Below are 26,609 nucleotides of genomic sequence, written 5' to 3' on the forward strand. Positions count from 1 at the left end.
CCATGAACCAAGGCTGGGAAATGAAAACCTCTGTATCCTCTAATCATTATGGTAATGGCATGAGGCTGTTATCCTGTTGTTAATAAGTCATTGCTGAGGTTTTCTGCCCTACTTCCTATTACCCTCAGGTTTCCTGTGAAGCCTAATGTTGTAATGTAATTGTCACCACCAAGATATTTGCCTCGTTATAGCCTCTGTAAATCAGGCTTGTGCACAATTCAGAATTGAATTGAGAATGACTTCTAAATTCCAATTTAATTCTTGAATTTCAATTGAATTTCAATTGATGTCAAAAACAGGATCTAGAATTCCAATTTGAATTTGAATTAAAGGAAACAGAATTGCAATGCAATAAAAATTCAAAGAAACTCATATACATAAGTTAAGTAAAGTGTTTAACAATGAAGCTTTACAATATATGTCAGATATGATTGCATTACATATTCTATCAATTATATTTGTTTAAACTACTACAGATTACATTAACAGGAAATGTTTTCCCCCACCAATGAATGTTAAAATCTCTAGTCACAGACCAAATAATTAAGTTTGATTTATTGTATTTTTTTTGTATTTATTGTAATTGTAATTTTGTCAAACAGGATGAAACATTTCCCAGAATGCTTATCATTATCTATATATTGGAACAAATGTATGCAGGGTTGAGGAGTGACTAGTTATGTGTAATGAAATTATGTTATTAAATTACAAAATGTATGTAATTGTATTTAGTTGTATTAGTGAGGTAAAATGTGTAATTCAATTAGTTACTAATCAAACTAAAAGGAAATTGCTTTGTATTGATAAAGTAATCCAAATAAAGTAATCCAAACCACATTTATAATGGGTAACTTACAATAACTTACGATAACAATAAGCAATTACATTTCCAAAGTAACCTTCCCAACATTGAGAATATATGTGAGATTCAACACATTCTGTTGTGTGACTGTGTGGAATTTATTTGAATTTCCATGAATTTAATTCCACTTCCTGTCATTCCAATTCAAATTACAATTCAACTTCCTGTGGGACGGAGTCAATTCAATTCAAATTCCAATTCATGAATTGAATGGAGGCCAATTCTGAATTTTGCACAAGCCTGCTGTAAATACTATGCTATAGTCCTATTATTATGCATACATATGTATATAATTGTGTATGTGTGTGTGTGTGTGTGTGTGTGTGTGTGTGTGTGTGTGTGTGTGTGTGTGTGTGCTAATGAGATCGTGAATCTAATTTTTAAGAGAGATAAAAAACATAAAGCAATTTAAAATGTGCGATATCAATCGCCCAAAAAGAGGGCTAAATGGCTAGCAAAGTACTGTGCTCTATCTGCTATCATAGGCAGCTGCCATATATAGCGAAGACGCTGTTACTTGAGCCCATGAGAGCAGAGTGATATGCTTAATATTTTAAAGACCTTTTGTATGCCGATGGCCCATGATTTTGTAAATGTATTTAATGTTCAGAATATTTATGTCCCTGTAAATTGTTCCCTTCAAGTGGATTTAAATAAGTCGCTGTTGTTGCTGTCATTGTCATTGATTTGTGTGTGTGTGTGTGTGTGTGTGTGTGTGTGTGCGTGTGCGGGCGGGCATGCGTGCATGTGTGTGTATGTGTGTGTGTGTGTGTGTGTGTGTGTGAGCTCAGAGCTGTTGGCTCAACACATGAGGCAAACCAGTATTGTGAGTGTGAATAGAGCTCGGTGGATTAGCATGACAATGGTGTGTGAGTGCTGGAAGGCCAGGACTTCATTTGGTCACTGCAGCTCATGATCTCTCACCTCCAAACACTCCACTCTCCACCTCCTGTTGCCTTCCTCTCAGCCCTTCTTGTTCTCGTCTTCCTCCTGGCAGAAGCTGGTAACGGCATGGAGAATAGGCACACCTTCCTGTACTTTGCATACGGCAGCAACCTGCTGAAGGAGCGGCTGCAGCTGAAGAATCCCTCCGCCACGGTGCACTGTGTGGCCCGGCTCAAGGTACAGTCTGATATCAGGAGCATCAGTGAGCTGTCCCATAAGCCGTACACACTTACAGCTTTTTTCTCTCTTTTTCAGGACTATAGATTGGTGTTTGGGAACTATAAAGGCCTGGCCAGTGACCGGTGGCATGGAGGTGTGGCCACCATTGAGCACAGCCCAGGGGATGAGGTGTGGGGCGTGGTGTGGAGGATGAGCATGTCTGACCTGGAGTCTCTGGACAGGTGACGTTTTCTATGACCTCTGCTAGATTTCTTAAAATTTTTGCCTGTGAAACTGACATCTACCGTGTGTGTGTGTGTGTGTGTGTGTGTGTGTGTATGTGTTTCAATGTGCTTGCATGGGTGACACACTCAGTCAGGAGAATGTGACGTTAGGTGCGTACAGTCCTGTGGAACTCTCAGTGAAGACAAAAGGCCATGAGCTCAACTGTCGTACGTACATAATGAACAGCTGTGTGTACGCCCCACCTTCGCCACAGTACCTGCAGGTAAGAATGCAGCATCCATGCTACAGGTCATGCTGGGGGAGGGATTCTTTACAGCCAGTTGTGAATGCCAAGTAGGTTCTTCAACCATGAGAATGTCATTGTCATGTGTTATTCTACATGTTTTACTGTCAACAATTGCCATAAAAACCAACTGTGTGTTAGTCCGTCTCTCCCGACCCTGTTAGTGGCACCCAGCACCAAACCCACTGTTTTCTACTGAAGATGCGTCTTTTAAAATGGCTCACAAATATATAGTTTCATGTTTTAAAAAGGCTCAGTCATTTCCAAAAAACAAAACTTGAGCATACGTTCTGCGCGTGCACGAGACCTAATACGTCTCCGTAACAGCAGGCGGCATTAATCTGTATTGTCACCCAAAAAAAGAAAACCGGCAGCTGATTGGACGAACGCATCACGTGGGCTTGGCTTCTCTCGAATTTCAAAGCCCGACCATAATGGCGGCTCGTTTGGAATACGATCTCGTATTTTTCGAAAATAGTCCAAGGAAACGTGTTTCTGAAAACATTTTAAGAGAGAAATAGGCCATGCAGTTGCTGAATCTGTCTTCATTTCAGATCAACAAAGGTCAGTTTAAAAGATTTTCGTCAGATTTTGAGAGGCGTCCGTCACGCCCATCCCGCTCATCATTTCCGGGTTAGCACTCCACCAATCATATTGGTCATTGAGTCCGACTGCCCACTGGCCGATTCAACAAGTCAGGTCGGCCGACTGCTCCTCCGACTGACGACGGCACGGAACACACCAAACAGACTCGGGTCACTGACCTCACCAGACTGTCCGACGGCCGATAATCGGGTTGGTGTGTCAGCGCCTTTAGATACAGTTAGCTAGCTAGTTTTCAGTCGGCCTTTCCACTAACTCTGTCTTCTTCTTCGCAAGGGCACCGTCGCAGCATCCAGGGGTTAGCGCTGCTCAGGACTGCGCTGCTTGTGATTAGTTTAAAGAGCCCCTATTATACTCCTTTTCAGTGTCATATTTGCACTCTTGCGGTCTACTAGAATAGGTTTACATGGTTTGATGTTCAAAAACATATAATGTTTCTCATACTGCCCATTGCTGCTGCTCCTCTGCCTGAAAAGCTCAGTCTGCTCTGATTGGTCAACTGGCCCACTCGGTTGTGATTAGTCAACCAAATTCAAACAAGCCACTGGGCGGGCTGTGCTTGCTCAGGCAACACCTATGGGCAGGGCATCTGTAAAACTGGGCTGGCTTTCTCAACTAATGACATCATTAATTGAGGAATTTTAGACAGGTATGTGGGTGAGACGTTTCAGACAGCTGAGAAAAAGTGCTGTCTGTGGGAGAGAAAGCTCCATTTGGAGTGAAATGCGTTTTTTCTTTTTAACTTGCACATCTATTACATACACAAAAATGTATATTACACACTAAAAGATGGGGGGAAATCCCCAAAAGCTTAATAGGGGCTCTTTAAAGAAATACAATTAATACAATACAAACAAGAGTGTTTCTCCCTATCCCAGAATAGATAAGCGGTGTATCCAGACCATACTCCAGCACTGACACAGCGCTGTGCAGATAGGTCTGCTAATGTGAGACGAGCTAGTTTAGTCCTGTGGTTCCAATGATAAATGGGGAAGGAAAGAAGAAGAAACAAAGTTCTGATACACAAATCAGATCATTTGGACTCTTTGGGCCTCAAACAATAAAATAAAACCACTGGAGAAGTTTAGAGGGGAAATGTCTCTTTGGTGGAACTGCTAATAACTGGCCTCAATCTGTGTTGTATTTTATAAGCTTACCATGTGTGTGTCTTTATGTATTATTGCCCTCTGAAATGTAGTGGAGTACAACTATAAAATAATATAAGATAGATATACTCAAATAAGTACTTCAAAATGTTAGTTGTATGAGTAGGTAAGGAGGAGTTCATTAGTAAATCTAATTTTCAGTGGCGGATGAATCCACATGTGGTGCTCTGAGTAGTGTCAGCAGGACGGTGTGTGTGTGTGTGTGTGTGTGTGTGTGTGTGTGTGTGTGCGCGCGCGTATGTGCCAGTCCAACCCATGTGTCTGTGTAAAGCATCTGGAACAAGGATGAGTCTGCTCACCTATGTGATCAACACATCCAAATAGTGAGGACACTCGCCACGTTTCACAGCTCCGACAGTCTGTAAGCTGAAATACCAGACTGTTCTTTTGCACATGTGAGAGCTGCAAACATGCCTGAGAGAAAGGCAGCGGGGCTTTGTGGGCTCAGCTTTGTCTCTATGGTGTGTATGCACGAGTCCACTGTACTGTTCCCTCTGTTGTTCTGGACCTCGTCTCTCTGTATGAGCACATACATTTACTGTGATCTTTGGATACTGACTCTGTGTAGCCCACATAACTGTTACATACAGAACAATAGTGTAGAGTACAGTACAGTACGGTACAGTGCAGTACACTACAGTGCAGTGCAGTGCAGTACAGTACAGTAACGAACAGTGCAGTACAGAACAGTACAGTGCAGTACAGTGCAGTACAGTGCAGTACAGTACAGTACAGTACAGTAACGAACAGTGCAGTATGGAACACTACAGTGCAGTACAGTGCAGTGCAGTACAGTACAGAGGTGGAAAGACTAATCTGCTTGGGGGGAACGAGGGCTCACGTCAAAGTAAGTTATGTGATGTATGATTCATTCATTCTGATGGCTTTTACTTTTTTCAAATAATACTTTGTCACTCTGATCTGATCTGATCTGAACACAGCTGAGTTTCAGAATATCCAACACAGTGAGCTATGGGGTGCCGTTTGTAAAGCGGCTCACGCTGAAAATAACAGCAACATTTTGTCACATTTAGCTTCAAACAATGTTTAAAAAACTGGTAAGAATTTTTGAGGGTCACTTTTTTGCACATTTACAACAATATTTGTCAACTTAGAGATATTTTAAATAGTTAAAGCCAAATATTAAATGTTACACCTAAATGTTAACCCTAACCCTATTAAATCTAAATGCTAAATCTAAATCTATATGTTAAATCTAAATATTAAATCTAAATCTAAATGCTAAATCTAAATCTAAATCTAAATGTTAAATCTAAATATTAAATCTAAATCTAAATGTTAAATCTAAATATTAAATCTAAATCTAAATGTTAAATCTAAATCTAAATGCTAAATCTAATTGTTAAATCTAAATGTTAAATCTAAATCTAAATGTTAAATCTAAATGTTTCGGGTGAAACTAAATATTTAACTAATATGCTAATTCAAAATGCCAGGCATCGACCAGCATTTTGAATTAGCATATTAGTTAAATATTTAGTTTCACCCGAAACATTTAGATTTAACATTTAACATTTAGATTCAACTTTTAGATTTAACATTTAGATTTAGTATTTAGATTTAGATTTAACATTTAGATTTAGATTTAGATTTAGATTTAACATTTAGATTTAGATTTAGATTTAACATTTAGATTTAACATTTAGATTTAGATTTAGATTTAACATTTAGATTTAGATTTAGATTTAGCATTTAGATTTAGATTTAGATTTAATATTTAGATTTAGATTTAAATTTAACATTTAGATTTAGCATTTAGATTTAACATTTAGGTGTAACATTTAATATTTGGATTTAACTATTTAAAATATCTCTAAGTTGACAAATATTGTTGTAAATGTGCAAAAAAGTGACCCTCAAAAATTCATACCAGTTTTTTAAACATTCTTTGAAGCTTGTGACAAAATGTTGCTGTTATTTTCAGCGTGAGCCGCTTTACAAACGGCACCCCATAGTGAGCTGGGAGAACATTCAGGGATGTGGGTCATGAGTAAATCAGGGACCATATAACATTTTGAGCTTCATGGCTCACTGCAGGTGATTGTAATGGGAGCGGAGCAGAACGGCTTGCCAAAGGACTACCAGGAGAGGCTGAGAACCATCAAGACCAACATGTATGAGGGCCCTCTGCCCATGATGGCTGAACTGGAGCGAGCCAGAAGGAGAGCCAAAGAGAGGGACAACCACTGTTCTGATGCCTGATTATCCAGCAGAGTCCAGCTCCACTTTTTACCAAAGGAAAGTCCTCGTAACACTGTATGCAACCCTTTATACTGGAGCTTCTTAACAAGTGCACCTAAGCTAGCTGCTTAATGGCTAACCTTAACTTAGAACACAGCAGTGATGGGTCTGTGGTCTGACCTGAACAGGCCTGGTCAGATGAAAATAACGGTCACATTTTGACAGTATCGAGGTGTGACATGTTTAGTGAATACATATCACCATAAGAAACAATAATATATTAATTATAACAATATATATATATATATAACAATAATTTTTTTGGGATTCACAATCATGCCTTTATGTTTTTACAAAAATAGCAGGTTTAAAGCTATAGTGCGTAGTTTCTGTCTCCCCCATGAGGAATTCTAAGTAATGACAACAAAACTGTCGGCGCGTCCACATAATACAAGCCTTCCGTGATCGCACACGCGCCCCCAACCCTCCGCCACACAGTTGTTTCTAACCAAGGAGGACAGGATTAAAAAAAACATGATGGACTCTTCAGAAGTGCTAACTATCTTCACTCGAGCTTCTGCGCTGGAAAGTCGCCGGACGCCACAATCTTCTGAACATAGCCATACTGAGAAATCCAGAGAGAGTTGTGTGGAGCTGATAGTCTGAATTAGCTTTGTAGCAACTCATTTGGCAATGTCTTGAATGTAACGGACCTTCATTAAGTTCATAAAAGTTACGCACTAAAGCTTTAATGGTATTACTTACCTAAGTAAAGCAAGTAAGTCACTGCAGGGTTATTTTCATACATTCAATATCAGTGGCTATAATTTGACATGAAGGAAAAATGTAAGACACTATATGTTCCTTTAATACTCTATGTAATGTAATATTTGTGATGCTACTTGTCATTTTGCACATAGGCAACTGTACCATTATTTAAAAGATGCAACCCTAATACTGTAACTTCTTAACAAGTGCACCTTAGCTAACTGCTGAATGGGTAACCTGGCTAACCTTCCTGGTGCGTGAGTCAACCACTGATGGATGGGTCTGTTGTCTGACCTGAGCGGCCTGTTCACATGAAATAACGACCACATTTTGACAGTATAGAGGTGGGAGATCCACCAGGAATATTTACTGTATACATATTACTATAAGGAACAATAAAACAAGATTTAGCCAAGAATATATTAAAGGCTTTTTAAACTTTACTCTTTTGAGTGGCTATGTTTCTTTCAACACTTTTACACTTGGATCCACAAACTGAAGAGCACCAGAGAGACACTCTCTACAGACCCAAGGAGCACTCTGTGACTAAAAACAGAGTTTCTTTTGGGCTTCACAATCATGCCTTTATGTTTTTATGGTTAAAATGTATTTTAATATTCTAACGTCTTGCTTGTAGCACCACTTTGAGTCATGGGCAACTAAAATATTCCTTAAATGGCCATACCATATCATACATGGTACTGCAGGTACAGTATGAGAATGATTTGTCACTCTGCTCCACAGTACCAAACTACAATGCCATGATTTCCTACAATAGAAGCAGGTTTAAATATAGCGAGCAAGTCACTGCAGGATTATTTTCATTCCTTCAAGAAATTACATTCTAAATCTGTGGCTTTAATTTGACGTGAAGGAAACATGCAAGACATTCCTTTAATGCTCTATGAAATGTAATATTTGTGATGCTACTTTCACTTGACTAAATAAAATGAAACTGAAATGAATACTCTCTGCAGTCACTGTGTATTTAGGAGCTCGTCACAAACTGCTCTCTGACATTTCTCAGTTGAAATGCTTGACTCTGCTACCTGAAAACCTCCTTTATGACCTTTGACATTTTCAATGTTCAATTACATTGTTTTCTTTTTCAGGTGAGAGGATTCAACAAGCCACCTGTACCTGTTGGTTTTTGCATTTGATGCAACCAAACATAACATAGTGTATTAAGGGTGAGAGATCTAGCGTGTGTTAAGTGTCTTCAGACAGACGTTGTTGGTTTGGTGTATTCTTAATTTCAGGCAATCACCTCTAGAGTGGATGCAAACGTTAAATGGAAGACTCAATTAATAGACCCAATCACAATGTTTGTTTACACAATGTTTGTTTACAATAACTTCCGGTAAGAAACCTCCTGTTTGCTCTGAAACGTTAAATTGTATGTACGGGACACAGGAGGTTTCTAAACGGAAGTTATTGTAAACAAACATTGTGATATATATATATATATATATATGTTATATGTGTGTGTGTGTGTGTGTGTGTGTGTGTATATCCAGTATATCTCGTCTTTATCTAAAATGCATGTTTGATGCCTTCACATGTCAACACTTTGAGTAACGTTAGCTTGGTGAGCTAATTTACCTTGTGCGCCACTAAAGAAACTGACAGCACCCAAACTAGCAGCAGTCAGTTCGACCGACGGTGACATGTTGCTGTTCCTAACGCTAGATTTGGTTTACCAAAGATGCTAGCAAAGCAACACAGGACAGAAAATAAGCTCAGCAGAGACCACTGATAGGTCGGACCTCCAAGTTTACCTATACATCTTTAACATGTGTGTGTTTACCTACAGCTAATGTGCCACACAAATTACAGTTTTAAAAATAAAACAAATGAATGCTGGTGAGCCCTTTTTACTTTTGATCCTAAAGTTGACCTATGCCATTTTACTAGAATCCTTCATGCCTCTTCTCCGCAGATAGTATATATTGGCCATGGCAAAGTAAGCAGACATGCTACAGTGTGGACGTCTCTAATATATTCAAATTTAATATTGGTGAGTTGTGTGGCCAGAGGAGCCTCTATGTTGGAGAGTTTGGGGGAGGACTTTCGATTGGCCTCAAAAAGGTTCAGGCAAACCATCAGATTATGAAAAGAGTAGCAAGTAACAAATGTATTTAAATGGACAACATTTCAGTCCCAGTCAGATCTTTGTTAGGTCAAAAAGCCATCAGATAACCCAAGAAGGCCAGGCAGACACACTGTTTGCTGCAGCATTGCAGACAGTGAAGAAGGTCACAGGATGTCAGAGCCTGTTACTGGAAAGAGAGGATGTTCCACGTGATTTTGGTGTTTGGCCGGCTCCAGCTGTCCCTCTGTTTGGAGTTGAGTGTCTGAAAGGCCACTATCCTTTTGTTTATTTTTGGAAACAGGATACAGTATTGGCCTCCTTTAGAGTTGGGCCTTGTAAAACTCAGCCCACCTCTGCCAGCCAGGCTGCTCTACAGCATCCCTCTCTTCACTTCACACATTTTGTTTTCCAGGCCTCTTAACCACCCAAGCAGAGCTGTGACGTAATTCCAAATAAACATATCATCTGAGACACAGGGATGTATCTAGGACAGAAAGTTGTCCTGTCTGTGGGGAACAAGGCAAAACAGATTGTTCTGTGCTGTGCAGCTGCAGCTCACGTTCATTCTTATTCAGCGGAGGAGAGTCAGGGCTGCAGTGCAGGCTTGAACCCTGAATTCCCTCCCATATTTAAAGTTGTGCTCAAGTATGTTTTAACACTGTATAGCAACAACACATACATGCTTGTTCATTCAGTTTGTTCCCACACTTCAGGAAACAGGTATCCTGTCATGCCATACAGCCACAGTCCTAACTGCTGAGCCTAGTGGCCCCCCCACAGGCACTGTGGACTCAACAACAGTTAAGTGGGACACAGCAAGAAACCACACGTGGGCCATTACACAAGCAGCTGCATCACCGTCTGAGAGTGATGGTGACCTGCATGTGCTTACATCTCTGTTTAAATGTCATTGGCTCTATTGATCTGTGTGTGCTCTCTACAATCAAACATTCTTCTCTCGCTTATTTCAAACCAGCTATTATTCAACCACTCTAATCTTCTTGTTGTTTGTTGTATTGTTAATTGTGGATACTGGACTGCTGGTTAGTCAGTGAATGGTGATCTGTTTGATCTCACTGTCATCTGTCGATCATAGATGTGGCACATGGTTTCGTGGTGTTTCTGACACTTCTTGTGGCTGTGTTTGCCCTGCGTGAGCCCATAGGTTAAACACTATAACACCAATGTAGCAGCACTGGAGCCTGAAATTGTTATTCCACCGGCAATTTTGGAGAGACGCCAACTCTACTAGGACGGAACCTGGCTTAAAGACCACGACTCTGGCGTTGATCTTTATATTGAAGGTTTTGGCCAACCCTGGCGTCTGGATCATGACAAAGCAGCAACCTCCGGTGCTGAGCAATACAAAATTACCAAAAACTCCAGTTCATTGAGATGCCACTTGAGGCTGGATCCAAGAGGGAGTCAATCCCCACGGACCCCGATGTTAAAATACCCAACTTTACAGCAGAACTAAATATGTTTCCAGCCTGAAACAGACAGACAGCTGGCAAAGTACTCAAAACCCCTTGTGTGTCTTCAGTTTACCAGTGACTCTGTGATGTGAGTCATGTCCTGCAGGGTGTGGATGAAGATCATTGATGATGGTGACGTGTCCTTCAGTAAATGTGCTAAGACCAAAGAAATGGTTATTGATATTTGGAGAAGACCAAAATTAAGCAAAAACATATATGGCAAGAATAGCAATAATAAACAGCTGAGAAATCAATAAATAAATGTCAAAATAAAATAAAGTACAAAAAAGGAGCAAGAATGAAGCAAAGACATAGGTCAGGGTCAGGATATATTCCACAGTTGTTGTATAGTTAACACACACACACACACACACACACATACACACACACACACACAGCATTACCGGACTTTGTCAATTGTCCAACTTATCCAGGAGGGAGAACAGATAGACTGTTAAAGTAGGAAATAAAAGGCTGCCACTTTTTTAGAAATCCCTCACTAACCCCTCTGAGAGCAAACTTGATCTTCTCTAGGTTTGGAAACAAAATCATGTCTTTCAGCCAGGAGGAGAAAGGGGGGAGGGGGGGGGGGGGGGTGTTGATGATTTCCAAGCCAGAAGTATTCTCCATCTGGCTAAAAGTGTGGCAAAAGCAACTATGTCAATCTTGCTTGAATTAATAGGGAGAGGCTCAGCCGGTACTCCACAAATGGCCAGCAATGGACAGGGCCGCAATCTAGTGTTCAGGACTGTTGAAAGCACATTGAATATTGAAGACCAGAAAGATGCAAGCCTTGGACAGGACCAAAACATGTGAGAGAATTACATTCGGAATCTGGGTATATTTCGGCCAGTCTCGCTTTGCTCAGGTGCACTCTGTGAACCCCCTTCAGTTGTATTAAACTGAGTCGGGCGCAAGTGGAAGAAGAATTTACCCTGTCCAGTGCTCCCCTCCACCAATCCTCGGTCAGCCCCACCCCGAGCTCCACCTCCCACCTAGATCTTGTCTTAGCAACATTGTCTTTAATCAGACGCATAGTCATTTGATAAATGCTAAAGATAAGTCCCTTTTGATTTGGTAGTATATCAAAAAGTTTCTCCCATAATGCTTGCTGGGGAGGTTTAGGGAATGAATCAAACTGCGTACGTACAAAATTGTGGACCTTAAGTAGCGAAATAGATTTGATCGGGGCAAACCAAATTTAAGACATAGCGAGTCAAAGCTAGAGAAGGTATCACCCTCGTACAGATCTTTGAAACAGTTTATACCTAGTCTGCTCCAGCGTGCAAAAGTTGAGTCCAGAGTGGAGGGAACAAACAGGTGGTTATTGCTAATGGGCCCTAAGATGGGCGTTGAGCAGAAATCAAAATGACAACGGAATTATATCCAGATCTTTAAAGTGGATAGAACAACAAGGTTCAAGGAGTGGCGAGAGGGAGAGAAAGGGAGAGAGGAGCCAACCAGAGCCATGAGGGAAGATGAATGACACAATTGAGCCTCAAAGGTGCACCAGCCAGTTTCAGGGGCTCTCAACCAATAAATACATTTTTGAATGTTCACAGACCAATATTAATGCATAAAATTGGAAAGTGCAAGTCCACCAGTCAATCTAGATCTATGCAGAATTGTTCTACTTATTCTAGGAACATTTCCCCCCCCATATACAGGTAGAGATTGCCTGATCTACCATACAAAGAAAGGACTTCGGTAAAAACAAAGGAAGACATTGGAAAATATATATAAATTTGGGCAAGATCTTCATTTTAACACACTGTACCTTTCCTGAGAGTGAAAGGGGCAGGCTGCTCCACCGCTGAAAGTCGGCTTTCATGTTAGTAATTAAAGGGGGGAAATTAGCTTCAAAAAGAGAAGTCAAGGTACGGGTAATCTTAATGCCTAGATATTTCAAACCAGATTGTGCCAAACGAAAGGGAATTGAAGGCTGTTTAATTTGCAAGGCTGGGCTGTTAACCGGGAAACACTCACTCTTTTGAAAATTCAGCTTATAGCCTGAGAAAGAGCCAAACTCCCTTAAAATAGAATCAACATGAGGGAGGGAGGCTACAGGGTCCGTCAAAAAAGCAAAAGATCATCAGCATAAAGGGATACCCTGTGCTCCACTCAATAGCGGGTGATACCGTGAAAATGAGTTGAGGACTTAAGTGCAATTGAGAGAGGTTCGACCGCAATGGCAAACAGCAATGGGGACAGGGGACAACCCTGGCACATCCCTCTAGTTAGTGGAAAGAAAGGAGAATGCATAGAGTTGGTGGTAACACAAGCAACAGGGGCGGAGTAGAGGAGTCTGACCCACATTTTCGCAGAGCTGTAATCAAGTATTCCCACTCTATACTGTCTTAAGCTTTCTCCGCATCCAGAGAAACAATGACCTTAGGAGGGAGAGAGGGAAGTGTGAATAACATTTAAGAGTCTTCTAAAATTGGCAAAAGAGTGGCGCCCTTTAATGAAGCCAGTTTGGTCTTCAGAAATAATCTGAGGCAGGATGTTTTCAAGACGTCTGGCCATCACTTTAGCGATAAGTTTGACTTAGGTATTGACCCACAGTCCAAGGGGTCTTTGTCTCTTTTAAGTAAAAGAGAAATGGTTGCTTAGGCGAGTGTGTGCGGCAACAACCCATTCTCCAAGGACTCATTAAACATTTCCACGAGAAGTGGAGCAAGCTTACCACAAAACTTTTTATAAAACACTGCCCCATAACCATCTGGTACCTTGCCACTTTGTATAGATTTGATAGCCTCTGTGATCTCGTTAACGTCTAGTGGCCTGTCTAAATCATTAGCCAATTCTGGGTCAATAGATGGGAATTCCAAGCCATTTAAAAAGTCTTCCATACACCTTCTGTTGGAAGGAGGTTAAGATTTGTAGAGATACGAGTAAAAAGACTCAAGACCTTATTAACGTCCTGAGGCTTTTAGACAATATTGTAAGAGCCATCTCTTATCTGAGGAATCAGCCGAGAGGCTGCTTGCGGATTAAGCTGGTGTGCATGTAGCCGACTATTCTTGTCCCCATACTCATATAACAGGCCTCGGGAGTGCAGCAATAAACCTTCTGCTTCCTTTGTGGATAATAGATTGATCTAGTCTCCTTTTATACAGCTCAGGAGAGGGGCTGTAGCATAATCAGTGTCAAGTTAAAGAATAAAATCTGTAAGGTCTTGTAACCGTTTTTTCCGAATTCTGTTCGCATGGAATACGTGGGAGATAATTTCACCACGCAGAACAACCTTTAAAGTCTCCCAGAGCAGAGAATGAGATATTGAATCAGATTTGTTAGTAAGTATGAAGGTATCAATAGAATTTGAGATTTTGTCACAGAAACTCTTGTCGGAAAGTAGCAACGTGTCAAATTTCCAGAGAGGGGGGTCCTTTCTGTTCAAAGTAAGGAAATATCCATCTGTAGTGGCGCATGATCCGATATCACAATGGCCAAATAGTCAACAGAATGGACAGAGTCTAAAAGGGTTCTATCAATAAAAGAGAATTATTTCAATACGGGGTTCCTATACCTCCATGGGTCCACACACCTGTTTTCTTCCATAAAGTTTGTTAAAGACCTGGACGTCTTGGAGAGCGGTGAGGGTCTCGGGGCACAGCAGTCTAAAACTGTGTCTACAACACAATTGAGCTCTCCGCCAGAAATAAGATTATGTGTATTCAAGGTTGGTAAAGAGGATAAGATCCTGTTCATGAAATCAACATCGTCCCAGTTAGGAGCATAAACGTTGACTAGGAGCACTGGGGTTTAGAATAAAGTGCCTGTAACAATTACATACCTGCCATTTTGGTCAGAAATAGCATAAGGTGGTGTGATGGTTGAGTTTTTTTTATTCACCAGTATTGCAACACCTCTTGCCTTTATATTAAAGTTAGAATGAAACACCTGGCTGATCCAAGGTTTGTGTAGCCTAATGTGATCTGACTTCTTTAAATGGGTTTCCTGCAGAAACACAATATCTGCCTTCAAGTTTTTTGATGAGTAAAGATCCTAGAACGTTTGATTGGACCATTCATTGATTTAACATTCCATGAGATCAGTCTAACTGAGTTGTCCAAAGTACAAGTATTTTACCAGAAAATGACTTTGGTAGAAGTTAAAGTCACTTTCTAGAATATTACTTGAGTTATCTGATATTTACTGTACTTAAGTATCAAAAGTAATTTTCTGATATTAAATGTACTTAAGTATTAGAAGTGAAAGTAAAAGTAAAAAAAACATTTGATTATGGCCAAAGGTGTGTAACGTTATCTTCATCACCACTGTCGTCGGGGTGGTCTTCGTCTGTTACCATGGCGGTAGAGCCTGCACCAGGTGCTTCCATGACGCTATCAGTTATTATGCTTCCTCCTCTTCTTCTTTTTTTTTTGCTTGGCAACAAACAGACATCACATCACCAACTGGAATGGAGCGTACATTAACTTGCATTCTAGGAGCAAAGATTAACCAAACCTTTTTTCCAGTGTAACAAATTTCTTCTGATTTTATTTTGTAGTAACAAGTAACTAAGACGCTCAGGGCAAATGTAATGGAGTAAAAGTATACATTTTATTTAGGAAATGTATTGGAGTAAAAGTAACATTTCCAGAAATATAAATAACCAAGTAAAGTACAGATATGTGAAAATTCTGCTTAAGTACAGTAACCAAGTATTTGTACTTCGTTACATTACAACATTGCATGCCAACTCAGGGTCATGCAGTGTATACATTTTATTTACGAAATGTAGTGGAGCAAAAGTAAAAGTTTCCAGAAATATAAATAACCAAGTAAAGTACAGATATGTGAAAATTCTGCTTAAGTACAGTAACGAAGTACTTGTACTTCGTTACTGTACTGTCCCAAAAACTTTTTTTTCATAACTCGCCAAGAGTCCAAGGAAATGGAATATCCAAGCCATTTTATCAAAAACTAGCTGTTTGCCTCACAATCTTGAAGTTACGAGACCGAATTACAAAAAAAGACAAACACTATTTCACTTCCGGGCTTTTCAAAAGCGTCTGACTTCTCATGCGAGACTTCTAACGGCCAATGAGGGCATCCATGTTGTTCTCCTAAGTCTTACGAAGTAAACCTCTCATGAGCCAATCCATTCCCGGGAGGCGGAGATAGACAGCTGGAAACCCAATGATGGCTCTGCATCCGATTTGGGTCACATTGGCTGTGATCGACAGTTGCTTGAGCCAGTTGCAATTCCATGTTACGAGACCCTCCAACCTTTTTAGCCAATAAGGAGACGATTCAAACGACACTGTGGACTACAGTGAAATTCTCATCCTGTGATGCGTTCTCTGTTTGACCATAAACAGGGACTGGATTAATACATAGCACACCCTGAACAATTTATAATTACTTATTTCTATATATTTATGTAAACAGTTATTTCAAGTTTGTGTGTGATTGATGTGTGTGTGTTTGTGTATTTGAGAAGTTTTGTATTTTGCACTTTTTTGGTCTTTTGCTTTGCACTTTCCAAATGGACATAAGAAAAACGCAGACATACGTAGAAAAAAATTCATATAAAATCCATTTTGAGTCTTTTGACTTCAAATGTTTTCTGTAGTAAGCTGAGACATGTGGCTATGGTCTTGTGTTGTCTGTATCTCACCTAGATGTGTTTACAGCAGTATGTTTTAGTCAGTTTACAGATGTATGACTTGGATGGGGGGAAAAAACCCTCCATTGTAGCCTCTGTAACTCTGTGTCAGTAAGGCCTAGAATCACCCTGACACTTGTAACAAAAACGTGAGAGTCTTAGCTTTCCAGTGATATCAGGCACACCCCAGAGTGTCAAAGTATATGGGAGCTGTACCACTTTTAATTTGGGTATGACGTTTAGACCCAAAAGCATGGAATTTCAGCCATTTCATAACAGGTTTTAATTATGGAAATGTAATCATACAATAATTAGTTTTATTTTACTTTAAGCTTTATAACACATTTAAATACAGCTTCAGTCCACCAATCTATGATTGCATTTGTATTGATTAATGACTTAACTCTAATTGAACACTATAAATGTGTATAATTATTCCAGTGGCACACTCTAGGCTCCACAGCATGGTAGTACATAACTACATAATTATTATGAGTTCATAAAAGTAGTCTTTTTCGGTCAGTTTTAGGTTCACTATAAACAAGAGTTGCCTGACGACTGTTGGGTTAATATACAGAATTTTGGCTAATCATTCAGCTGGGTCAGTTTGACAGCCTCCTCCTCACAATGTGGGACATACCACTTAGAAAAGTAAACTGGCTGAGACATTTTGAATCAGTAGCGTAGTTTATTTCGGATTACATTATCATAAACACAGCATGAAAATGTGTGTGAATATGCAATTGGCAGAAACATTATAGCCTACATGTTTACACCAGTCCATTTCACACAATATAACTCACACAAGAAACAACCGACACGGAAAAGTAATAAGCCCAAGGCTGTCTTAAACAATCCATGAAACAACCCAGAACATCAGCAATACCACAGAAGAAACAAATCCACAGAGTGCTGCACAATTTCACCTCATCACTGAGTCCATCCCATAATATAACTCCCCAAACTTAAACACATATGTTTTTAAAATTGGTTCTAACTTTACATATTTTAAATCCTCTTAAATTATAACTTAATTCAAAGAAATGTTGAATACAAACAGGAAGGCTTTTATTTCTGACTCGAAAAGTGATGTTTTATCAGATTTTAGTTTTATCTTTCAAGGATTACATATTAATTCAAGAGCTCTGAAGTCAAAAGCTCAAGTCAAGTCAAGTTTATTTCATCCATAAAAATGGAAATTACAGTCCTCATACCCGCCTTAATGCCCATAAAAAATAGAGCATAAATACAATACAATAAATACAAATACAATACAAAAATAACATTTAAAGTGCTTGTTGTGCTGTACGATAGTCTGAGGTATAAAAGAGAGAGCATACCACTTAGTTTGTGCCACAGGAGGCCTTAACCTACCACTACGTTCCATAACCCTATCAGTCAAATTACCATGAAGAGGGTGACCCGGGTCCCTCATTATTTTCTGTGTCATTTTTGCCAGATGGTCGTCATATACTTTATCCACTGTATCTAACTCTCCCACCATTTTTCCAGCCCTTTTAGTCACTCTATCAATCCTGGCCTTCTCAGCTGCCCCAGCATTCCCACCCCAACCCACCACAGAGTAACTCCAAACACTACATATCACTGACATAAAAAAACAACATTCTCACCACATCAGTATTCACCTTAAAAGTCTGCAACTTTACTTACAACTTACACGTAAACTTAATATTTTCATTAATAAGTCAACATGATCAGACCATGTTAGGCTATCATTAAAAACAACGGCCAAATACTTGTATGTGTTCACCCTTTCTACTACTGAACTTTTGATTTCCACTGCCTCAGTTGTCATCTTATTTCTCCTGTAATCAATTACTAATTCTTTAGTTTTCTTAACGTTGAGTTCTAGGAAATGAGTGTCGCAGTAATCAACAAATGCTTTTATCTCATTATGGTAGTGACTATAGTCATCATTTTCAATTAACCCAATGAGCGTTGTAGGTGTCTTCAGCAAATGTAACGACTTGACAGCTTGCCTGCTGTGGACGGTAGTCTGCAGTATCAATGGTCAAAAGAAAGGGTGATGAAACAGTTCCCTGAAGTGAACCTGTGTCATGTCATGTAACTTTTGAGTTCAGCTTAACAAATTGTGACCTGTTCTCTAAGAAATTTAGAATGAAATAGATCAATACACCTGGAACCTTCAAGCTAGTTATATAACAACACAAACTGAGAATTGTCCTGTGAGAAAGCCCTCCTCCTCAGAGTGACCGCATAACACTCACAGTGAGCTTATAAAAAGCGTCGCGGGGCGCGCGCTCATCCACTTGTTGTTCTGAGGCTCGGCTGCGGATCGGATCGGAGCTCGAGCCTGCCCTGGAGACGTTGACTGGACGCTGACATGGAGAAAGAAGCCAGACCCAGCTGGGACAACCCCTTACAGTTCGTCCTGGCGTGTGTGTCCTATGCAGTCGGACTGGGGAACGTGTGGCGGTTTCCATACCTGTGTCAAATGCACGGCGGAGGTGAGTGACTTATCCCGCGCTGCAGACCTGAGGCTGCACCCAACCACTCAGAAGGGATTTCTGGTGCAGGGTGGGGGCTCGTTTTATCCACAGGTTTATTGACTTGTTGCCTGTAATCTGAGTCATGCAGGTGGGCTGTTTCTGGCGTAAATGTCCAAAGAACTGGAGTGAATGAGTTATTGTTAGTCAGTCATAAACTTACTGCAGGCCAAACTAGAACCAGAATCAGTAGACATTTAGTAGCTTATCTACAGACTTTACACCTAACTGCTGCTGTAGATGAGAGACTAGTTCAATACAATTCAAAACAAGGGCGTAGGTGTGTGTGTGTGTGGGGGGGGGTGGGGGGGGGGCGTCAAACACGTAATCAGGGTTTCTGCAGGGTATTAAAAAGTCTAAAATTTCAAAATCAAAATTTCAGGTCATAAAAAGTCTTACATTTGCTGAAGTATTGTGCTCTAGGTCTTAAATACGTTGAAACAGGTCTTCATTTTCCATGCAACTCTACCTCTAATGCTCGTTTTTTTATTCTGTGGTGTGGTCGTTCTTTCTCTCGCTAGTCCTAATATAATTTCGCTGTGTTAAGACTACAAATGAGACCATCATGCTACTTATATTGCAGCCAATCAGTTTTTATTGTTATTGGCGTGAGTCTCTTTCAGGATTGTACCACAGACATAACACAGATTTTATTCTTCAGCTATGGGGAAGTGCAAGTTTAGCGTGATAAAGGTCTTACATTTCTTTCATAATGGTCTTAAAAAAGTCATAAATTTCACTTGGTGAAACCTGCAGAAACTCTGTTAATTTCCTGCATTCTGGTGAATTTTTATGCAACAATTTATGTTGCAAATTTCTATTTATGTAGGCTAAAAGGAAATTGTTATTTTCCTGTATTGTTCTAAACTTTCTGCATAGTGAAAACATCACACGTTATCTTGTTCGGGATGTTTCTTTTTAGGAATCATGTAGGCTACATCTCAACAACAAAGGGTTAGGGTTAGGGTTACAGCAACAATTGTTTTTCTACTATTTCTATGAATATGGTATTTGTCAATGGGGGAGGGGGTTGGAGCTCTGTTTGTAATGTCATGTATTTAATGTAGTCAAAAAGGTACACTCCTTTTCAAAGTTTGGATATTTCTCTGCAAGGAGAGCGATATGAAACCTATTGCACAATTGTATTCATAGTAGAGCTGTGATATTACATGTCATATGGGATATTATTGTCCCATGCTCCACGCAGGGCTTTTCAAATCTGGCTTTGTTTCTTTAAAGCACTATTTAGTCCAATTTTATTACCAGGTTTGACTTTTGACCCAACAAAAGTACAAAAGTAAAAGTAACGATAAACACAGGTGCAGCTGATAAAGGGCAGGTATACTCCACATCAGTGGTGGAATGTAACTAAGTATATTTACTCCAGTACTGTACTTAAGTCCAAATGTTGAGGTACTTGTACTTTACTTGAGTCTGTTCTTTTCATGCCACTTTCTACTTCTACTCCGCTACATTTCAGAGAGAAATATTGTACTTTTTACTCCATTACATTCATCTGTTACAGCTTTAGTTACTAGTTACTTTACACATTAAGATTTCTGCACACAAAACACATGTAGTTTATCAAATCTGATGTTTTATTCTAAAGTAAACTAGCCAACAATATAACGTCCTACAAGTCCAGCTGAGATGATTAGACCATTAAACACACAACTGTTTGGATCCTTCACACTTTCTAAAACGGTAGGAGAGACAGATAGAGACAGAAGGAAAGACGGAAAGAAAGGAGAGACAGAAAGAAAGAGAGACAGAAAGAGATGGAAAGAAAGACAGAAAGGAAAGAAAGAGACACAACAGTTTGGATCGTTTCCAGTTTCTAAAATGGGAGGATTTTTCTTGTGTCCTGAGCATAGTTAATGTGTTTAGATGGGAGATTTTTTACATTACATTACATGTCATTTAGCTGACGCTTTTATCCAAAGTGACTTCCAATGAAGTGCTTTCAACCTCGAATTTGCAAACTCCAGACAACAAGTAGTAAGTGCAAGATTGCCCTGTAAAGAATTTTCATGTAAATTAACAGTAAAATGCTGGCAGCAGAGACGCCAGCATTTTACTATTAAACAGTATTCATTATGTCAAATGACTTTACAGCCTGTTACTGTAAAAATAAAACGCAACAAATTATGTATGCAATACACTGTATTTCTACATACTATATGATTCCCTAATAAAAAATGAAAATGCAGTATATTTGTGTGATTATTTGAATTTACAGTAACATTCTGGTTAGGGGGTTGCCAGTAGATTACTTTAAATTCCTAGTTTTCACTGTAGGCAGGCATAATTTATGATAAAATAAGCAAATTTAGCAGTTTAAAATATTTAAAATATCAGTCTTTAATGCAATTAACATTGGAACCTTATTGTTTTGTAAGCTACAGAAATCTGCGTTATTGTGATTAATTATACAAAATAGGCAATAAACAACTTAGAAAGACTATAAATCAAACACTTTTATTTAAAAGGGAAGTGTCAAAAATAAATACAGCTTCTGTTAAAAAAAAAAAAAACAACTGAAAACTTGGATGACCCAGAGAAACTAACCAAACAGACTGATCTCACTAAGTGGCGTATGTATGACACGCCAATTCGTATGCCATTTTGGCGTGTTATCAAGACGCATAATCGTTTTTAGCGTGTTTATCATGTTTATCAAATGTTTGGGCTCCATTGACCTACATTACATGTGAATTATCGCCGTAGCGAGTAGTATGAAAGGAGGGCGGTTGGTTGGGTTGGCAGATGGGTAAAACACAGGACTTTCACCCAGGAGAGAGTGTGACGTTGTTCTCGCGATAACACGCCATGTGGCGTCATTTATATCCGCTGTATACAGTGTAGACATACACGCGGATAGCTCAAAATGCGTACAGACAACACGCCATTTGGCTTTAGGAAATTGGTGTGCATGTTTACGCGAAGTCATGATGCCATGTTGAACCAAAAGAGACTTTTGAGTAGCCAAATGTCAGACTGCCTCTGACCAAACGAGAGAAAAGAAACTGATACACAAGCTGTTATTATAAGTCATTTATTTTACCAAACTTGAAGTGGACTCTCCAACTTAGTAACATTTTTTACCAATGATTGACTGAAATATTTTCTGTTTATACGGTACCACCGACGGCGACTACTTCATATCTGTTTCCAATACTCAAAACTATTGAATCACAATACTTCTAGAATCGCAATAAATGAAAATCGCATTACAAATCCAATCGGCAACCATTTATCAGAGACAATTGAATCCGGACAAAAGCATATCGTCCCAGCCCTAGTAAGAACATTTTGAATTGATTGATTGATTTTATTTGACCACTTAAATATAAAAATATGAAACAGTACTCTGTGTCATACATTAAAATACATAAATAGTCAGGGATGACACAATAAAGCCCAAAGACTTATTTCCATTGTGGTCCCTATAAGGGCAGGGGGAGTGTGAAACTGTGTATTAAGACCATTTTAAGAACATACTCCAGTAAGAACCTTTTGAAAATATGCATTAATAGCATTTACAATGTCAAAACATTTGGGAATCAACTATAGGCTTTGAGGCTTGTACGTTTAGGTAGGCCCTCCCCTCATAAAATAGTCCCGTGAGGGAGGCATGTTTACCTTTTTAAAGGAGTCCTGTGAGACCTATATGAAGTCCCATTCAAAATCAAAGAAGTTCTTCAGTAGTGTGGACACATTTGCATTCACTGTCTTCTTCTGGTCCATCACACCAGTCTTCTAGGAGACAACCTTGCCCCAGATGGCCTTTGATCCTCTCTCCGGATTGATACCAATAAAGTGCCTGAAATCACAATAGTATAAGATCATAGACTAAATGGGAAACATTTTTTATAACATAAGGTCATATTGGTGTTTGGTGTTTTAAGCCCCCAATGTCGTCTTCCAGGCAGCGCTGCCTGGAAGGCACTAGGATTAGACAATGGTTAGGGTTAGGGTTAAGGTTAGGGTTAGGTGCCTTGAAGTTGACAGTCGCAGTGCTGCCTTGAAGTCGACGTTGGGGGCTTAAAACACCATTGAGCGGTCATATATCAGCTACTAACCGGTACTGATATCATGAGGTATTTTTGTGTAATTCTGCTGTCTAATTTTCCTATCAGACTTTTCTAGATCTTGGAACTATTTTATATGTGTAAAATTGACTAATTACTAATTAATCACTGGAGCCAATTAACCTGTTACACCTCTAATCAAGCTTATAGGCGGTGTGTTATGAGAATCAGCTCTACTGCATAATAATACACTAGAGAATATTTTCAAGTAATTGAGATTGGACAGGAGCATCAAAAGCAGTATAACTTGATAAATGAATTCTTGTGTGAATGTTTCATGTTCTTTGGGAGTTGTAGCTTGAAATGTTTTTGTTACCTGACCCCATGTTCTGCTACTAATTGTTTTAATAAATGAACAGCTGGCAGAAAGATTTCTGATTACATGACTGCCTGCCTGATTTAATGTCTGTGTCAATACCAGTAAGTATTGTATATAGTAACTAATACCATCTTTATGTTAAAAAATCCAAAATATATATTTAAGTTTGAAAAGTAATGATTTGTGGTTATCAGGTTTCAAGAATTGCAATTGTCCAAAAAATAAAAATCTATAATAACGCGAGGGAAATTGAGTCTTTCATCTGAATGAATTCCAGAGTGCAGGCCGCCTGTTCTTGATATTGAAGGTTGAATCGCAAACACAGCAGCAAATCCTCTCAAAAAGTTTGGCGTGTTGCCCTCAAGGCTGATCATATTGCTTCCAGTCATGACTTGCCCTGTTTCACCTGAAACTTCAAGTAATAGCAACATCAGCATGCACCTCACTTGCGTAAAATATGTAAACTAAACAACAATGGTTGATCTGATATATAAGGTCTGTCAATAAAATGCATACCAGGCAGCAAGGACTTGCCAGTAGATTGAGGGTTATCTCAATATCAGCCACGGTAGCAGACATCTGTAGGGAACAAATAAAGACATAGTAAGATAGTTTGTGTATCCTCGAAGTGAAAGAAGTAGGCATAGTTTCTTCATGGTTTCCTTAACCATACATTTGTCTTAATATTTGTAAGTGTGACACTTAAAAGTTGACAAGCTTTGAAAAATCTGACCGCAATCTGGCAAAACACACTTAAAAATTAAATTAGGTGTATTTTTGTGAATTCTCATGTGCCTTACATAAGCCAATATCGTGGCACAGTTATGACCACAGACTTGACAGGGGAACATTTTTGCTGCCAATGCGGGAAAAACAAAGTCGCCTAGCATTATACAATTAGCTAACGTTACCAGACTTTTACTACAGATTATCACTTCCCTTTCAACATTCAAAATTAGCCCGCTAACACTATTCACTCTTTTCTCAGTTAACGTCAGTTAGTTTCCATGTTAACTTATCATTGATAAGTGACATTTTAAAATCAGACATGCATGTTAAAGTTTTCTAGACAGGCTGCTAAACATCAGTTTGATTTCAAACATATTTGCTTATGCAAACTATGAATATGAATAAAATTACGTTACTGAGGAGAAAAATAAGATTAATTTTGCACATGCACACATGATTGCTGCAGATGGCATGTCCTCCAAAGTGCGTCCTCCAATATGTTACGAAATGAGTCCACCTCTGAAAAAAAGTACTGTAGTGTACTGCAATTTAAAACATTAGCATACTGTTGTGGGTCTTTTTGCTCTCTTTTCTTTTTTTTAAGTTTTGCCATAGGTGTTATAAAATAATTACAAAAACCCACAAACCTTACATAACCCAAATGAGTGTAAGAGACATGTAACATAGAGTATACAAAGACAAAGAACATAAAACATATAAAGACAGTATTTGACTAAATGCTACAGGGGACAGTTTACAATCAGGGTGGGGGAGGTGCGTGTGTGTGCATGGATAGGCGTGTCCGTGCGTGTATGATGAGTGTTTTTGTGATTATAGAATGGGGAGGAGTGGGGCGTCCAAGGGCGCATGATGCCAGAACCACCCCACTTCCCACTTTGTGCTCTCTTTTCAAATGGACTACCCCACAATGCATTGCTAACTACAGTATTAAAGTAGTAAATCTGTATTACATAAATACAGTAAATTAGTGTTGAAAATTGGCTGTAAATTAACAGCAATTGCTTACAGTGTAGTTTATAAAATCTGATGTTTTATTCTAAAGTAAACTAGCCAACAATATAACGTCCTACAAGTCCAGCTGAGATGATTAGACCATTAAACACACAACTGTTTGGATCCTTCACACTTTCTACAATGGGAGGAGAGACAGAGACAGAAGGAAAGACGGAAAGAAAGGAGAGACAGAAAGAAAGACGGAAAGAAAGAGACAGAAAGAAAGATGGAAAGAAAGGAGAGACAGTAAGAAAGATGGAAAGAAAGGAGAGACAGTAAGAAAGAAAGGAGAGACAGAAAGGGGAAACAGAAAGAAAGAAGAAACAGAAAGAAAGGAGACAGAAAGAAAGAAAGAAAGGAGAGAGAAAGAAAAAAAGAAAGGAGAGACAGGGAGATTTTTACATTACATGTCATTTAGCTGACACTTTTATCCAAAGTGACTTCCAATGAAGTGCTTTCAACCTCGAAGGTGCAAACTCCAGACAAGTAGTAAGTGCAAGATTTGTTATGTCTGTATTAGTCTTATACACGGCTCAGTGAACAATGAGCACACTTCAACTGTAATTATTGCCCTTCATGTGACAGCTGGCTCTCAAGCTTGGATAGGGACTAAATTAATTTATTGGTTCACCAACTCCACAAAATGTAGTCAAAATCAATTAGTGCTCAGAAATTGCAAGTGATCGATACAAAATATAACATTTAACAATTCAGATTCATGGGAGACACTGTTTAATGCCAACAAAATAATTATCATTGTAAAATGTTGAGGTTTTAAAATGTTACTAACAAAAACTAATAAACATGTCTTTAATGCTGCAGGGCTTCAAATTTCACTTTCTGCTTATAAAACACACATAAACTTCACCCCCTGGAAGTTGAGGGGAAAACAACTACATGCACAACATTTTATCGTTTCTTTAGTTATCCTGATGCTACTAGTATTATCTTTCAGTAAAATCAGAAAAGCAGAACTTAATATTTGGTACAGAAACCTTTGTTTGAAATTACAGAGATCATACGTTTCCTGTAGTTCTTGACCAGGTTTGCACACACTGCAGCAGGGATTTTGGCCCACTCCTCCATACAGACCTTCTCCAGATCCTTCAGGGTTCGGGGCTGTCGCTGGGCAATACGGACTTTCAGCTCCCTCCAAAGATTTTCTATTGGGTTCAGGTCTGGAGACTGGCTAGGCCACTCCAGGACCTTGAGATGCTTCTTACGGAGCCACTCCTTAGTTGCCCTGGCTGTGTGTTTCGGGTCGTTGTCATGCTGGAAGACCCAGCCACGACCCATCTTACCCTAACCCTAACCCTGGATCATCCAGATGGTCATTGGCAAGCTTCAGACGAGCCTGGACATGCACTGGCTTGAGCAGGGGGACCTTGCGTGCGCTGCAGGATTTTAATCCATGACGGCGTAGTGTGTTACTAATGGTTTTCTTTGAGACTGTAGTCCCAGCTCTCTTCAGGTCATTGACCAGGTCCTGCCATGTAGTTCTGGGCTGATCCCT

The 26,609-nt window shown here is 39.4% G+C and overlaps 2 protein-coding genes and 1 long non-coding RNA gene across 3 annotated transcripts in view; 2 read left to right on the forward strand and 1 right to left on the reverse strand.

Moving 5' to 3' along the window:
* Positions 1-1,716: 1,716 nt before the first annotated feature.
* On the forward strand, positions 1,717-6,701 carry ggctb (gamma-glutamylcyclotransferase b). Its single transcript, XM_031322863.2, has 4 exons — positions 1,717-1,984; positions 2,063-2,208; positions 2,342-2,474; positions 6,323-6,701. Exons 1-4 carry the CDS (start codon positions 1,775-1,777, stop codon positions 6,485-6,487), a joined length of 654 nt encoding a protein of 217 aa, XP_031178723.1. The 5' UTR covers positions 1,717-1,774; the 3' UTR covers positions 6,488-6,701.
* On the reverse strand, positions 5,236-18,001 carry LOC118496194. The gene is made up of 3 exons (XR_004898685.1): positions 17,988-18,001; positions 9,495-9,507; positions 5,236-5,433 (listed from the first exon to the last, which is right to left on the reverse strand). It is a non-coding gene; the product is annotated as an uncharacterized LOC118496194 (long non-coding RNA).
* A 679-nt stretch (positions 18,002-18,680) lies between these two features.
* Positions 18,681-26,609, forward strand: part of LOC116066634 (sodium- and chloride-dependent transporter XTRP3) — a 30,837-nt gene continuing 22,908 nt past the window's right edge. The window contains exon 1 of the mRNA XM_031322829.2: positions 18,681-18,904. Within this exon, the coding sequence (XP_031178689.1) occupies positions 18,781-18,904 (124 nt within the window). The 5' untranslated portion in view covers positions 18,681-18,780. The remainder of the gene's footprint in view (positions 18,905-26,609) is intronic.

This window comes from Sander lucioperca, chromosome 10 (assembly GCF_008315115.2).
Source record: "Sander lucioperca isolate FBNREF2018 chromosome 10, SLUC_FBN_1.2, whole genome shotgun sequence".
Classification (NCBI taxonomy): domain Eukaryota; kingdom Metazoa; phylum Chordata; class Actinopteri; order Perciformes; family Percidae; genus Sander; species Sander lucioperca.

Bases quoted from the DNA above. Each gene is read 5' to 3' on its own strand.
- ggctb (XM_031322863.2), top strand. From the start codon at position 1,775: ATGATCTCTCACCTCCAAACACTCCACTCTCCACCTCCTGTTGCCTTC. The intron at 2,209-2,341 runs GTGACGTTTTCT...TGACACACTCAG, and splicing joins GACCTGGAGTCTCTGGACAG to TCAGGAGAATGTGACGTTAG. The intron at 2,475-6,322 runs GTAAGAATGCAG...GGCTCACTGCAG, and splicing joins CTTCGCCACAGTACCTGCAG to GTGATTGTAATGGGAGCGGA.